The 16,739-nt window shown below is 45.5% G+C and overlaps 1 protein-coding gene across 1 annotated transcript in view; it reads right to left on the bottom strand.

Moving 5' to 3' along the window:
* Positions 1-16,739, bottom strand: part of LOC138945818 (TSC22 domain family protein 1-like) — a 60,145-nt gene that overhangs the window by 12,739 nt on the left and 30,667 nt on the right. Inside the window, exon 2 of the mRNA XM_070317323.1 lies at positions 14,987-15,032. Within this exon, the coding sequence (XP_070173424.1) occupies positions 14,987-15,032 (46 nt within the window). The remainder of the gene's footprint in view (positions 1-14,986; positions 15,033-16,739) is intronic.

A 16,739-nucleotide genomic window follows, 5' to 3' on the forward strand; every position in this document is an offset into this window, starting at 1 on the left:
TATGGAGGAACAAGTCTGATTGAGGTATGGAGGAACAAGTCTGATTGAGGTATGGAGGAACAAGTCTGATTGAGGTATGGAGGAACAAGTCTGAGGTATGGAGGAACAAGTCTGAGGTATGGAGGAAAAAGCAGTAATCCAAACAAAGGCAGTTGATCCATATCCCATTATGACAAACTCTACAATCTTTATCAGCAAAGTATAATCATTATGAGTGATCCTAGTCTGCTGACACTGTTGCAAGATGCACTTCGCCACATAGTTCAAAGGGACACTTCTAATAAATTCACTCTTCTTAAAGAGAAACTTAACGAAGGATTTTAGGGACTGCTTCCTTCCGCAAAAGTTGTGCATTATACTTAGAGACTTGAGATGGACTGAGCCAGTTGTGGATTATACTTAGAGACTTGAGATGGACTGAGCCAGTTGTGGATTATAGAGACTTGAGATGGCCTGAGCCAGTTGTGGATTATACTTAGAGACTTGAGATGGACTGAGCCAGTTGTGGATTATACTTAGAGACTTGAGATGGACTGAGCCAGTTGTGGATTATACTTAGAGACTTGAGATGGACTGAGCCAGTTGTGCATTATACTTAGAGACTTGAGATGGCCTGAGCCAGTTGTGCATTATAGAGACTTGAGATGGCCTGAGCCAGTTGTGCATTATACTTAGAGACTTGAGATGGCCTGAGCCAGTTGTGCATTATACTTAGAGACTTGAGATGGACTGAGCCAGTTGTGCATTATACTTAGAGACTTGAGATGGCCTGAGCCAGTTGTGCATTATACTTAGAGACTTGAGATGGCCTGAGCCAGTTGTGCATTATACTTAGAGACTTGAGATGGACTGAGCCAGTTGTGCATTATACTTAGAGACTTGAGATGGCCTGAGCCAGTTGTGCATTATACTTAGAGACTTGAGATGGACTGAGCCAGTTGTGCATTATACTTAGAGACTTGAGATGGACTGAGCCAGTTGTGCATTATACTTAGAGACTTGAGATGGCCTGAGCCAGTTGTGCATTATAGAGACTTGAGATGGCCTGAGCCAGTTGTGCATTATACTTAGAGACTTGAGATGGACTGAGCCAGTTGTGGATTATACTTAGAGACTTGAGATGGACTGAGCCAGTTGTGGATTATACTTAGAGACTTGAGATGGACTGAGCCAGTTGTGCATTATACTTAGAGACTTGAGATGGCCTGAGCCAGTTGTGGACCAACACATTTTTCTTTTGATTTGATCAAACTGCATTGTAACAGTGCGTGTTGAAACACAAGGACGCTGCTTCTAAATGAAGCTACATGAATTCACCCCAATACCACCGCGAAAGATGCAAACGTTATGCCAAAACACGGTTTCCCACGATACCTCTTGACATTTCCCCGGTAAATGATCTTCGGCACATTGACATCGCAAGGGCCAAAGTGGGCAAGGTACCCCCACAATGCAGCAAACGGTGTGGACTGTGTGTGGACATCTTGCACCCAGATGCACGTGCCGGAGGTCAGTGACAGAGAGGACACGGGGAGAGAAGCAGAAAGCAGCTCGCACAGAGCTTTCCACAGCAGAGTTGACTGACCTGACTGATACACTGACCTACGAGCCCCACACAACGGCGCTCACAGTCATGTTGTTTTCCCTCAACAGCAAGGCTCAGAGGCGATGAACGCCAAACACAAGCCAGCTATCCATGCACCGTTTTCAGCAACAACATGCTTCACGCATTACGCTTAGGGTGGCGGTGGTTGTCGCTGACCGCTGACTGGCGAGGGATGGGGATACAGGTGTGTGACCACAGCTTGGAAATGGCCTGACCACGTAACGGCCTGGCGGACACACACATAACTATAACGGTTCTCTGCAGGTCGTTGTCACTGACCGCTGCATGAGGGTGTTTGTGTGTGTGTGTGAGTGTGTGTGTAAGGGGGGGGGGGTGTACCGTTAGGTCGGTGACCACAGTGTCAAATGCCATGACTACGTGGTTTTGATTCTTTGGTTGTCAAAGGGCAAAACCCTGGTCACACAAAGCATGACCAACATACATATCAGCTCATAGCCTTAGTCTGCGACTAGGGATTTCAATAGCATAACAAGAAGGGCAAAGCCCATACGACTCACATGCTTGACCTTGACCTTTACATGACCTTGACCTTCAGCTAAACCTAGCAATGACATCATACACTAAGAACTGCTTTACATGCAACACAAAGCTGTTAATTCAAGACATAGGAAGTACAATGGTGCTTATTGGCTCTTTCTACCATGAGATATGGTCACTTTTAGTGGTTCACTACCTTATTTTGGTCACATTTCATAAGGGTCAAAGTGACCTTGACCTTGATCATATGTGACCAAATGTGTCTCATGATGAAAGCATAACATGTGCCCCACATAATTTTTAAGTTTGAAACAGTTATCTTCCATAGTTCAGGGTCAAGGTCACTTCAAAATATGTATACAATCCAACTTTGAAGAGCTCCTGTGACCTTGACCTTGAAGCAAGGTAAACCAAACTGGTATCAAAAGATGGGGCTTACTTTGCCCTATATATCATATATAGGTGAGGTATTAAATCTCAAAAACTTCAGAGAAAATGGGAAAAATAGCTATTTTTTAGACAACATTTATGGCCCCTGCGACCTTGACCTTGAAGCAAGGTCAAGATGCTATGTATGTTTTTTGGGGCCTTGTGATCATACACCATCTTGCCAAATTTGGTACTGATAGACTGAATAGTGTCCAAGAAATATCCAACGTTAAAGTTTTCCGGACGGACGGACGGACGGACGGACGGACGGACGACTCGGGTGAGTACATAGACTCACTTTTGCTTCGCATGTGAGTCAAAAATCATCAAGTGGGGGCAGTGACACAGAAAAAGACTGAATGTTGGTCACGCTTTGTGTAGAGACGGTTTACATGATAGAAGTAAGGCATCACCACCACGCGGCCCACGTCTTCCCTCACAATGCTGACGTCAGCACAGCTACCCATTAATCAAGGCTAAACACCGGTCTCCAATGGAATCACAATCGAAAGGGCCGAGTTTGTATAAAAAGACGTTCTTATTCTCCGGAAGACGACTGGGGTTGATGTTTAACAGAATTTTGTGTGTGTGTGTGTGTGAGTGTGTGCGTGTGTGAGTGTGTGTGTGTGTGTGTGTGTGTGTGTGTGTGTGTGTGTGTGGGGGGGCGAAAACGGGGGTGGGGCTGAGGGTTATTGACTTACTGGTGGAGATACTATTGTTGTTGCAGCCATGAAAGAGATGTGCTGATTGAGCGACTGGACGTGTGATGAGGGCTACTGCTGGTGTTACAACGTGCAGGGGTCATCCCGGGACGATGACTGTGTCAAATAACAATGTGTTGATGGCATGGAATAGTGTATGGATTGGATATGTCACGTGCAGTATTGCAAAGTCCATACAAAACACCGAGTGATAGAATGCTGTCATTGTGTTGTATTGCATAGTCCATACAAAACACCGAGTGATAGAATGCTGTCATTGTGTTGTATTGCATAGTCCATACAAAACACCGAGTGATAGAATGCTGTCATTGTGTTGTAACTTGTATTGCATAGTCCATACAAAACACCGAGTGATAGAATGCTGTCATTGTGTTGTATTGCATAGTCCATACAAAACACCGAGTGATAGAATGCTGTCATTGTGTTGTATTGCATAGTCCATACAAAACACCGAGTGATAGAATGCTGTCATTGTGTTGTATTGCATAGTCCATACAAAACACCGAGTGATAGAATGCTGTCATTGTGTTGTATTGCATAGTCCATACAAAACACCGAGTGATAGAATGCTGTCATTGTGTTGGCCAAACCTTCTTCACCGACACCAGCCCCAATTTTTCCCACAGTGCAACGGGAAATAGAATCAAGACGGAAGCAAACCAAATACAAACAAATTCAACTCCACCTGCCTCAAACAATTAACCATTACTGTGAAAAATGTGCGCGTTAGGAGGGCAGAGCGCAAACCGAGCGGTCACGGAAGTGAGGTCAATGACCGTAGCAATAAAACTTTTTCGGCTCAGTCCGGCAGCGTCAATCGTCAGCCAGCTTACTTGACTGTACAGACAGCTAAATACCACACTCCCCCACCACCACCCCCACCCCCACCCCAAACTCTTTAGCTGTTCGTTGCCTGCATGACCACTACAATTGGGAGGGGGGGGGGGGGGGCTCGTCGTCAAGTCATGAGTGCTCATGGCTGCAACGATAATATCCTGTCATCCCCTAAATATAATTGCCTCGTTTAGCGACACAGGAACAGAGACAAGACATAATTATGGAAAGACCATTTTCCTGGAGACAAAGCACGCCGTTAGTTACATTTCCCAGGTTATGGACTAATTGATTGATTAATTGATGTACTTCAGACGGCGAAGGTCTCCTCTACAGAATTGCCCTCATGCCTGCAGTAAATGTTTAGCTGAGAGAAGTGAAGGGAGGAGGTTTGAACTGGATTGGTCAACGTGTGATAGTGATGCACCAACACAGCACAGGGTGACTGCCACGCTGTCAGGCACATAGCCGCCAACAATCACAGAACAGGACAACTGTTAAATTATGCTTGTCAACACCATATCAACATGTAGTTAATGTTGAGTGAGAGTACACATGACAACTGTTAAATTATGCTTGTCAACACCATATCAACATGTAGTTAATGTTGAGTGAGAGTACACATGACAACTGTTAAATTATGCCTGTCAACACCATATCAACATGTAGTTAATGTTGAGTGAGAGTACACATGACAACTGTTAAATTATGCTTGTCAACACCATATCAACATGTAGTTAATGTTGAGTGAGAGTACACATGACAACTGTTAAATTATGCTTGTCAACACCATATCAACATGTAGTTAATGTTGAGTGAGAGTACACATGACAACTGTTAAATTATGCCTGTCAACACCATATCAACATGTAGTTAATGTTGAGTGAGAGTACACATGACAACTGTTAAATTATGCCTGTCAACACCATATCAACATGTAGTTAATGTTGAGTGAGAGTACACATGACAACTGTTAAATTATGCTTGTCAACACCATATCAACATGTAATTAATGTTGAGTGAGAGTACACATGACAACTGTTAAATTATGCCTGTCAACACCATATCAACATGTAGTTAATGTTGAGTGAGAGTACACATGACAACTGTTAAATTATGCTTGTCAACACCATATCAACATGTAATTAATGTTGAGTGAGAGTACACAGGACAACTGTTAAATTATGCTTGTCAACACCATATCAACATGTAGTTAATGTTGAGTGAGAGTACACATGACAACTGTTAAATTATGCTTGTCAACACTCTGCTGCACGTCTCATTTTCAGAGCACAGCATCGACAACCCTGCACTTCTCTCATGAAAGAACTTCACTGGCTTCCTGTATCTGATCGTATTAGGTATAAAGCTGCCTGCTTCTGCTACAATATCATCTCTGAATCGGCACCTGCCTATCTTTCTGAACTGGTCTCCCTCTACACTCCCTCTCGCACCCTTCGTTCTTCTGATGATGCTCGACTTCTCCGTCAAGGTAGCTCGCAAGGCTCATGGCTTCCGCACGTTTTCGTATTATGGACCTCAGTTATGGAATTCACTCCCCTTTCAATTACGTCACTCTCCATCCATTTCATCTTTGAAGTCCAATTTGAAAACTCACTTGTTCCAACAACATTACGGATAGAGTCTGGGGATGTGAGATGTGCATGATGTGTTGTTTGAATCTGACAGTGATTGTATGATTTTTGTATACATGTATTGTTGTCACGCGCTTTGAACTTCTGATAAGGTGCTTTATAAATGCCCGTTATTATTATTATTATAATACCATATCAACATGTAGTGAATCCTGACAGAGTAATTACGGATCTTTACTCCACTACAAATAATTCAACCTCATTTTCCCAAATATAGTGTGGGTCGCTGCGCATATCGTTGCCTATCTTGACGTACATCCGGGTTCCGTTATTTTCAACACGGCCAACAAGGGTAAAAACCACTGGTGGCCAGATGCAAAATAAATTCTCTGAAAAATTCTCACTTGCAAGAAAAACAGCCAGGATGTGCCCTAGCGGAAGGCATTCGAACGAGAGTATATTTGTAAAAAGTCTGGCGGTGTCTGTGATCATAAACTGATGGTTTACGGTAGACGAATGGCGCCTATTAATCAACGCCAGGTTGCTACCACGCCATAAGTCCCTGCCAACAATAAGGACCCGGCCAGGTGTTAACCTCGGCCTGTCAACACTACGTCAACAGCCCGTCACTAAATGTTTAGTGACAAAACACAAACTACAGTACAATTGGGGGCCGCATTCCCACAAATGTCCAAACATTCCTGTGTTTTACAAGCCACTCCGCATCAAAATGTGAAATACATCATAAGTGACAACTGGCATAACCTTTTCTCCCATCACATTTTCTCCCATAACCTTTTCTCCCATCACATTTTCTCCCATAACCTTTTCTCCCATAACCTTTTCTCCCATCACATTTTTGTCAACATGTTTGCTTTTCCTTTTTGAGTCATCAAGGTATTTTCGGTACATTTCATTGTCAACTTTCTGCCTTTTATGGGAATGCGTGTTAACAGAGGGGAAAGTGTGTGAAATACGTGCTAGTAGGTGACAGTAGCAAGAACCGTGCTACACAAGTTATTAACGGTACAATCCGGATCAATGTATTCTAGCCTGGGGCCCAAACCTTCCCGACACCCTTGGGAATAAATCACACACACACACACACACCACAATTATTCTCTATCGCAACAAAAAAGGTAAAACCGGATGCGCGGATAGGGTGAAGTAAACATTGTGTGTAGTGCAGTCGAATCCCCCCCCCCCCCCCTATCTTTCTATCCCTCTCTGATCCGCACACTTGACAGCCCTCACTACATACAGCATGAGGTTTATTTGACCTCTCTCTTTCTCTCCTTAAAAGAGTGTTACAGCCCGCACAGTGATGTTTATGTGTATGTGCACACAGGTATGTTGCAGGGCCACATTCTCTTGGCACACCTGCGAGGGGGCGACAGGTAGCAATAATCTGGCCGTCAACATGTGCCGGCAAGTACAGTACAGTTAGGTGTAAACACTATCACTGCTACAACCATCTCTCTCTCTCTCTCTCTCTCTCTCTCTCTCTCTCTCTCTCTCCAATATATAGCTTTCTCTCTCCCCTTCCCTCTCCGGTTCTCCATGCCCACGATTGTGCCAGCAAATAAGTGTTGTTTGTGATCCAGAGAAGTGCACAAAGCCAGACCCAAACAATGCTCACTCAACGGCAGCTCCAATATTCCATACCGCGCCAAAGAAGTAACTCCCCAATCCAGCACCATTTCTGTTCACGCCTGGAAACAGGCCAGACTGCTCAATGAATAGCAAAAGGCGGCGATCGCAGCGCATAATTCCTTCACCGCGATCCTTCATTGTAGGGAACAGAAAAGTCTACAGCCATCGACCACTGGCAATGTCTCGCAGCCTTTGTGCTCACATAACGAGAGTGTACTTTGCATTTCTCCTTTCAAGTTGTGCTCAAATCGGTAGAGTGCACCCTTAATTTCTCCTTTCGATCAGCGCAGACGTCACTGACCCCAAAAAGAGTAAACAGGAAAACACGTCACTTTCCATTTATCAGAATACACGCCCATAAGATATTTGCAGCAAAACAGTACGAATCAATACGATATTTTCAGCGTGACAGTTGACAATCTATTCAGTGTGGTACGGATATGGAAGCGCGAGGTATTTCCAGTATGCTGTTATAACAAGAATTGAAAACAGTATCAGCTGACGCAAAGAGAACCCGGGCCAAAGTCCCTGGCGGTGGGGAGTGACTCACACAGGGCACACACTGGTTCCATCCCGCTTGGCGGCAACCCCGAATGTTTTTAATGACATTTATTGACATATTTTCAAGTTATTGTTGGAAGTCGTCAAATGTCCTGCCGATGTTATGGAACTTGTTTTGTCTAGGCCTACAGTCTACGGGCATTTTGCCTGATTCACGCACTACGAGTCCAATACTGTTTGTGTCCCATGAGACGTTTTGGACTTTCGCCCTACAATGATGTTAGTGTGACTGAACAACAGTGGTTTCGTTGTTTAATTGTTCACCGTTTACAAAGTAGGAAGGCTGAGTTTGGATACCTTATTACGATGAGATCCAGCTAATTGTCCAGTACGATCTGAAGGGGGCTGAGATGGATACCTTATTACGATGAGATCCAGCTAATTGTCCAGTACGATCTGAAGGGGGCTGAGATGGATACCTTATTACGATGAGATCCAGCTAATTGTCCAGTACGATCTGAAGGGGGCTGAGATGGATACCTTATTACGATGAGATCCAGCTAATTGTCCAGTACGATCTGAAGGGGGCTGAGATGGATACCTTATTACGATGAGATCCAGCTAATTGTCCAGTACGATCTGAAGGGGGCTGAGATGGATACCTTATTACGATGAGATCCAGCTAATTGTCCAGTACGATCTGAAGGGGGCTGAGATGGATACCTCATTACGATGAGATCCAGCTAATTGTCCAGTACGATCTGAAGGGGGCTGAGATGGGGTGGGTAGAGTTAGGGGGAGAGGAGGAGTTTTGGTGAAATGATCTGATTTGGACTTCGGAACTGTGTCAAACACGAAGGTAGAACTACAACTTGAAACACTCCATACCCTGTGTTTACTGAACGTTTTGCAACACAGCCTGACAACACAGCCTGACAACACAGCCTGACAACACAGGGAAATCAGCAAGAAAGAGCCCAGCAGTGGTGACAAGTAAAACAGAAGCCTGACAACACAGGGCTGAATTAATTAGAGGACAAAGCGGGGCGGCGTGAGGCGACTACAGGACAACAATGCATTCAGCGCGACTTCAAGGGACAGCGAGGAACAAACGGCGACAAGTGCCTACGTCACTTCCTGTCATGGCGACATATCTGGGTCACGTGACGTAAAGTCCCAAGTTCGGTGTACACCCGTACTACACTGTACACTTTCTGTACTATGTACTGCATGCAATCTACTTAGCAGCGGTGTCTGCACTTGAGTGCACTGCACTAGGGCGGTGCCTGCCAGAACATGGCACAACTTGTGAATGGAAACTGCACTGAGAGATGGTGCTAATTCGTCAGACACTTTGTGATTTGTTTGACAGACGTTCTTCCCAAAATATACCACAATCACCCCATGCTTTGACTTGTTTTCACAACTTGTCATGGTATAGTGGCCGGGTCTTGTGTGAACCAGATTTCGTAATTCTTTAATTAATACTGGTTGGGAAATGGTTTGCTCGATCATGGGCACTATAGGTGAAACTTTGTGCAACAGTGTCCCAGATCACTCCCCTGGGTTTTTACCCGGCTATTCCGACTCGCAAACTGTAGACTCAGCGTTACCTTGTCATTTGACTGTTTGGTGAATGTGACAGACATCAACATTCCACCCCAGTTTACGGAACCTACAGCACAAAGACAGAGCAGCCCAAATGTCTGAGTCCCGTTAGTAGCAAAGGTGTGAAAACTGGGACTTGCACGGAGGACAAAGGCACGACAACAGGGCCTAACACAGAGGGCAAAGGAATACAAACAGACTAGCAGATGAGACACAGGGCGGAAAAACAAGGAGCACGTGAAGCAGGGATGTAGTCAGGGTCTGGCACTGTCATCATGTCCGCTAGGGGGCGACACTGTGGCGTCACGACAGGAATGCGTGTCTCAAACCGGCGTCACCTTGGCACGCTAGCACTATTTGGGGACGGGGTCCCTAGGGGCAGGGGGTACGTCAGAGTACTTCAGCTAGGTGGCAGCAAAGGTGATGGAAGTTTCCACTCGAGTGTTGCACGATGTTCTGTGGGCCTGCACCCATAAGGCGCCGTACCTACAGCCCTAGTGCTGGTACTGGGTCACTGTTCGTGTTTCTGTCTTTACTAGCGACGAGGATGTAAAATGGTCAACGCAGTTTTCACTTACAATAGTAAGCGTTAACGAAAGAAGCCAATTAAATGTATTCCCCTGAATTAAAAAAGAGAAGGCTACAATCCCCATACGACATCGACAAGAGAGTGATGTTGTGCTACAAAGCAACAACAGCTGTCACATTTTTCAAATTAAAAAATTACAAAGAAAAGGTTGGTTTGTTTGTTTGTTTGCTTAACGCCCAGTCCACCATGAAGGGTGATATCAGGGCGGTGCTGCTTTGACATTTAACGTGCGCCACACACAAGACAGAAGTCGCAGCACAGGCTTCATATCTCACCCAGTCACATTATTCTGACACCGGACCAACCAGTCCTAGCACTAACCCCATAATGCCAGACGCCAGGCGGAGCAGCCACTAGATTGCCAATTTTAAAGTCTTAGGTATGACCCGGCCGGGGTTCGAACCCACGACCTCCCGCTCACTGGGCGGACAAAGAAAAGGTAAAGGGTGGCATTTCTAGAAAAATAAGACTAATGACCAATATTTTTTACTCTGGATTATTTTGTAGTTCCCCATACGCTAATGAATGCCAATGACTGAAGCCACCCCTTTCCCTTCTTTGTGAAGATGCTGATAGCTGCGACAGCTTGAATGGCGGTCAAAGTCTCACCGCTATTTCCGGCTGTCAATATGGGCTAGAGAACACAGCGCCAAAGACGCCGTCATGTTCCACAATGTTGTGAGGTGTGCTGCTCTGCACTGTGCCAAGTCGGTAGTGGAACAAATAACAAACAAAGAGCAAAAAAAAAAAAAAAAAAAAAAAAAAAAAAAAAAGATGCGAAAAGTACATTAGTGCGCAGTGTGGCAAAGATGATCCGATGCGATGAACTCCAGGGACAGGTTAGCGGATGTGTGGGTTGTGTTGACTGCACTGTTGCCAGGAAATGGAATCCCCGCCGTGACGAGTTTAATAGGGACTTGCATCCACCATGGAACAGAGTTGACTGAGTGGAGTAACAGCAGGATGCAACGACAACAGCATCACCTACTAAATTACACTCTGACAGCAGTCACCCACTGAACTACTCTGACAGCAGTCTGCCAGGATCAGTGCGAGTCATGGAGGCGTTAGAGCACTGAACTGAACGGACAGGGCAATATAGGTTTCAAGCATGTGCATACTAAACATGATACTTGCCAGGGCTGCCCCCACTGGGATTCAAGATGGAATGTGCAAGCAGCCAGGGTTAGAGAGTGGACTGTCAGCAGGGTAGATAGATACAGACCAACAGTAAGACTAACAGTGTGAGTCACGAGGCGTTATGGCTATGAAGTGTACGCCTTGAGGTCAGCCCACCTTCCGCCATGCGCTATTTGAGGACCGTGTGCCGGATCTGGTGTCAATGCAGGGCGGTGTCCGCACTCCACACAGGACACAAATATAACTCTCTCTCTCTCTCTTTCTCTTTACACCCCCGGTATAGGGGTGTGTATAGGATTCGCTCGATGTGTTTGTTTGTTTGGGTGTGTGTTTGTGTTCGCATATAGATCTCAAGAATGAACGGACCGATCGTCACCAAACTTGGTGAACAGGTTCTATACATTCCTGAGACGGTCCTTACAAAAATTGGGACCAGTCAAACACACGGTTAGGGAGTTATTGGTGGATTAAGATTCTACAAGGACTTATAGCGGGACATATTAATGGTCAAAGGAAATAACCTTCTCAGTTGGTGGCAGTGAGAATGGTTATTTCCCTTTGACCAACGGGGGTGTTTTTCCTACCTCGGAGGAATTTCTTGTTCTCTCTGTTTCTCTCTTTCTGTCTGTCTCTCTGTCTGTCTGTCTCTCTCTTTGTCTGTCTCTCTGTCTCTGTGTCTGTCTCTCTCTCTGTCTCTCTCTCTTTCTCTTTCTGTCTGTCTCTGTCTGTCTGTCTCTCTCTCTCTGTCGTTGTCCTGTGATCATCTGACACCTTGTGATCAGACACCTACGCTAACTTACTGTTTGTGTCAACTGACAGTTGCCTCCCCAACGCTCCACCACACCCACGCTCACACCACAGATCTTCTGGGCAGCACCGCCTCAACATTCTTTGCTCACACCACAGATCTTCTGGGCAGCACCGCCTCAACATTCTTTGCTCACACCACAGATCTTCTGGGCAGCACCGCCTCAACATTCTTTGCTCACACCACAGATCTTCTGGGCAGCACCGCCTCAACATTCTTTGCTCACACCACAGATCTTCTGGGCAGCACCGCCTCAACATTCTTTGCTCACACCACAGATCTTCTGGGCAGCACCGCCTCAACATTCTTTGCTCACACCTACAGCGGCACATACACTCAAGTCAAAGAAGGGTGGAGAAAAGGTCGCGTCATCCAAAACAAAACAAAGCAACGAGCAGATAGTTGGCTGGGGGTCGAGTTGTAACGCCCCTCCAATCGTTATGCTAGTGAGTCTCAACATTTACTAGCCAGAAAGCAAACTTTGTTTAGCCCAACCAACAATTTGTTTCAGCAACTTTACTCGCATTTGGCGAGTAGATGAACATTAATTTTCTACTCGCCAGTTACATGTTTCTACTCGCCAGTTACATGTTTCTACTCGCCAGTTACATGTTTCTACTCGCCACTTTCAGGCCTGGCGAACGTCAGACAACATCTAATGAGAACTTTCTTTACTTTATTTGGTGTTTAACGTCGTTTTCAAACACGAAGGTTATATCGCGACGGGGAAAGGGGGGGAGATGGGATAGAGCCACTTGTCAATTGTTTCTTGTTCACAAAAGCACTAATCAAAAATTTGCTCCAGGGATCTAATAAGAACAAACAAAATCAATGTATGATGGTTTGTTTGTTTTGTTTGTTTGTTCGTTCATGGGCTGAAACTCCCACGGCTTTTACGTGTATGACCGTTTTTACCCCGCCATTTAGACAGCCATACGCCGCTTTCGGAGGAAGCATGCTGGGTATTTTCGTGTTTCTATAACCCACCGAACTCTGACATGGATTACAGGATTTTTTCGTGCGCACTTGGTCTTGTGCTTGCGTGTACACACGGGGGTGTTCGGACACCGAGGAGAGTCTGCACACAAAGTTGACTGAGAAATAAATCTCTCGCCGAACGTGGGGACGAACTCACGCTGACAGCGGCCAACTGAATACAAATCCAGCGCGCTACCGACTGAGCTACATCCCCGCCCCGTATGATGGTTTAACCTTAAACATGAGTTGGGAGTGAACTCTACCCTCTACGCCATAAAGACACGCTGACTAACGCTTGGTCGGGCAATGAGTCCAAAGGACACTGGTTATATCAAACCTCGTTTCCTTCTCGCCAAAAAGGCTTGTCGCCGAGCCAATAATAACTGAACTAAAATATATGCGAGGGTCTAAATGTCAACTTGGTAACCAAATGTCACGACAGTGTAATTGAATGAACAGCAGTGTGTTAGACAGCAAGGAAGCCAACAAGGAAAGAGATCTATGCCGTGTAGGCGTTAAGTGGGTTTTACCCCGGACCTGTCAGACGGTTCATTGCCTGCCAAATGTCTATTCCCAGGAAATCCTTTCAGGAAGAGCAGTCAGTCAATACTGCAGTCAGTCAGCAAACTGATGCAATCACTCTAACACACAGAAATAAACCAATACATGTATTGAAAAGATATCAAGGTAGTCGTGCTTTGTTCTCCCAGAATGTATCCCAACACATGTGGACTAAAAGGAACTTGGTCCGACTGGACACCAAGAGTGCAGCCAGGGAGGTTGTGTCTCAATGTGGCCCCTACAACAAAGCTGCCAGGGAGGTTCTGTCTCAATGTGGCCCCTACAACAAAGCTGCCAGGGAGGTTGTGTCTCAATGTGGCCCCTACAACAAAGCTGGATAGAATTGGGGACATTCCTCTGCCTGGAACAATGGCCACCGACTTATACCCTCGTCTCTCATGGCCACTTCTTACCTCTGCATCAGATGACTAAACTTATAGATACAGACAAACTTATAGATACAGACAAACTTATAGATACAGACGCAGAAATAGACACAAAGAGACAAACAGACGCATAGATCGAAAAACATATTTGTACAATCTATCTAATACACAGTTTGCGCTTAACACCCCCCCCCCCCCCACCAACGGTATAGACATACACAAACAAAGAAAAAGAAAAGAATATTTCACAAACACGACATTAAATAGGCCGTGAAAAGTAGGATATGCGCCGAAATGGCTGCGATCTGCTGGCCGATGTGAATGCGTGATGTATTGTGTAAAAAAATTCCATCTCACACGGCATAAAATAAATCCCTGCGCCTTGAATATGTGCGCGATATAAATTGCCAGACGCCTGCGCTTAGAACTGTACCCACGGAATACGCGCGATATAAGCCTCATATTGATTGATTGATTGAAACCAAACACATCGTACCAACTTCTTTTCTTGGCGCAAGCACACACCCACGCACTCCTATACATGTACTAAAGGCAGACGGACAGATAGCATTGACAACACGTCATCCACAGAACAAGAGACGGGACTGAGTGACAGGCAGACGAAACACGCCAGAGGTCTTCACAATCAGCGCAACCACCACCTCCCTCTCAACCTCTATGCGAACATCTTCCCTCGGCCCGTTGCAGCGGGATAGAAAACACATCCATACAGGTATACATGCACAGTCACACACCCCTTTCTCTAATTCTTTCTCTCATAGTCATGCACACACACAGACAGACACATCTCTCCATATAATCTCTAGACAGACGAACCGACACACTGACACAGACCGACCGACTGACCAACACAGACAGACAGACAGACAGACAGACAGACAGACAGACAGACAGACAGACTGACTGACGGACAGACAGATGTACTCATAGCCAGACAGACACAGAACGACCGACCAAGAGACAAAAGATGCACAGACAGACTGACCGACGGACATACCGACAGACGTACACATATACAGACAGACAGACAGACGGACAAACAGACAGCGTGACTCACCATGGCTTGCTCGATCTTGTTGTCGATGGCCACGGTACTGGAGCCGCTGTAACAAAGAGAGAGAAGTGTAAATCATCAGACCGTGTCCACATCCCCCCCCCCCCCCCCACTGCTCTGCAAGCTGTGTTTGGCCCACACCGCCACACCCACACCCACACAACACACAACACTTTCCTCATTAGCGACCCCCCCCTTCTCCACAACACAGTGGACTCTGTACTTTTAAATTTATACTTAACAATGGAATGGCAAAATTAAAAATTGCTGTTTGACAAAATCATATGCATTTCACTAATAAAATTACTTCTTTCTACAACCAAGTCAACTCATCGATACGCTAGCGTGGCAAACTGAATTCACTATCAATGATCAAAACAAAACTCATGCATTTTGCTGGATAAATGTTGTAATAGCTTTTAATTACAGTGAACTAACAGAAGCAAAATTAAATTAATTCTTTAAGATTAAATAAAAAAACAAGTGATTTATTGCAAACTAATAAACTAACACCACTATGAAATATGTGACACATAACTTACAATGACTATAACAAGTTCTTAAAAGTAACAATAACAACTTTAAATTCTTCGTGCGGTACTCCTACTACCTACCTACCCTACGTGTCGTGCTCCTATTCTCTTACATTGTCTACTGCAGTTTGTAACAAAGGATTGAGGAAGCCATTGTTCATGTGGTGTACAGTACAGTCAGCCCACAGTTTGTAACAAAGGATTGAGGAAGCCATTGTTCATGTGGTGTACACTACAGTCAGCCCACAGCTGTTGTTGGACCAACCCTCACACCCTAGTGCAAAGGTCAGAAGTCTCGCGACACAAAGAAAACCAGCCAGAGTGAACCAGGTCAACAGTAATTAAACAGTACTACGTCAGCACGTGCAATCAACCAGTCAACCTGGTCCTCCCTAATCCAGTAACCTAGAGCCAGCCCAGTCCATCAGTCCATAACAATCAACCAGTCAACCTGGTCCTCCCTAATCCACTAACCTAGAGCCAGCCCAGTCCATCAGTCCATAACAATCAACCAGTCAACCTGGTCCTCCCTAATCCACTAACCTAGAGCCAGCCCAGTCCATCAGTCCATAACAATCAACCAGTCAACCTGGTCCTCCCTAATCCAGTAACCTAGAGCCAGCAGAGTCCATCAGTCCATAACAATCAACCAGTCAACCTGGTCCTCCCTAATCCACTAACCTAGAGCCAGCCCAGTCCATCAGTCCATAACAATCAACCAGTCAACCTGGTCCTCCCTAATCCACTAACCTAGAGCCAGCCCAGTCCATCAGTCCATAACAATCAACCAGTCAACCTGGTCCTCCCTAATCCAGTAACCTAGAGCCAGCCCAGTCCATCAGTCCATAACAATCAACCAGTCAACCTGGTCCTCCCTAATCCACTAACCTAGAGCCAGCAGAGTCCATCAGTCCATAACAATCAACCAGTCAACCTGGTCCTCCCTAATCCACTAACCTAGAGCCAGCCCAGTCCATCAGTCCATAACAATCAACCAGTCAACCTGGTCCTCCCTAATCCACTAACCTAGAGCCAGCCCAGTCCATCAGTCCATAACAATCAACCAGTCAACCTGGTCCTCCCTAATCCAGTAACCTAGAGCCAGCAGAGTCCATCAGTCCATAACAATCAACCAGTCAACCTGGTCCTCCCTAATCCACTAACCTAGAGCCAGCAGAGTCCATCAGTCCATAACAATCAACCAGTCAACCTGGTCCTCCCTA

The sequence above is a fragment of the Littorina saxatilis genome, linkage group LG13, assembly GCF_037325665.1.
Source record: "Littorina saxatilis isolate snail1 linkage group LG13, US_GU_Lsax_2.0, whole genome shotgun sequence".
NCBI classification, from domain to species: domain Eukaryota; kingdom Metazoa; phylum Mollusca; class Gastropoda; order Littorinimorpha; family Littorinidae; genus Littorina; species Littorina saxatilis.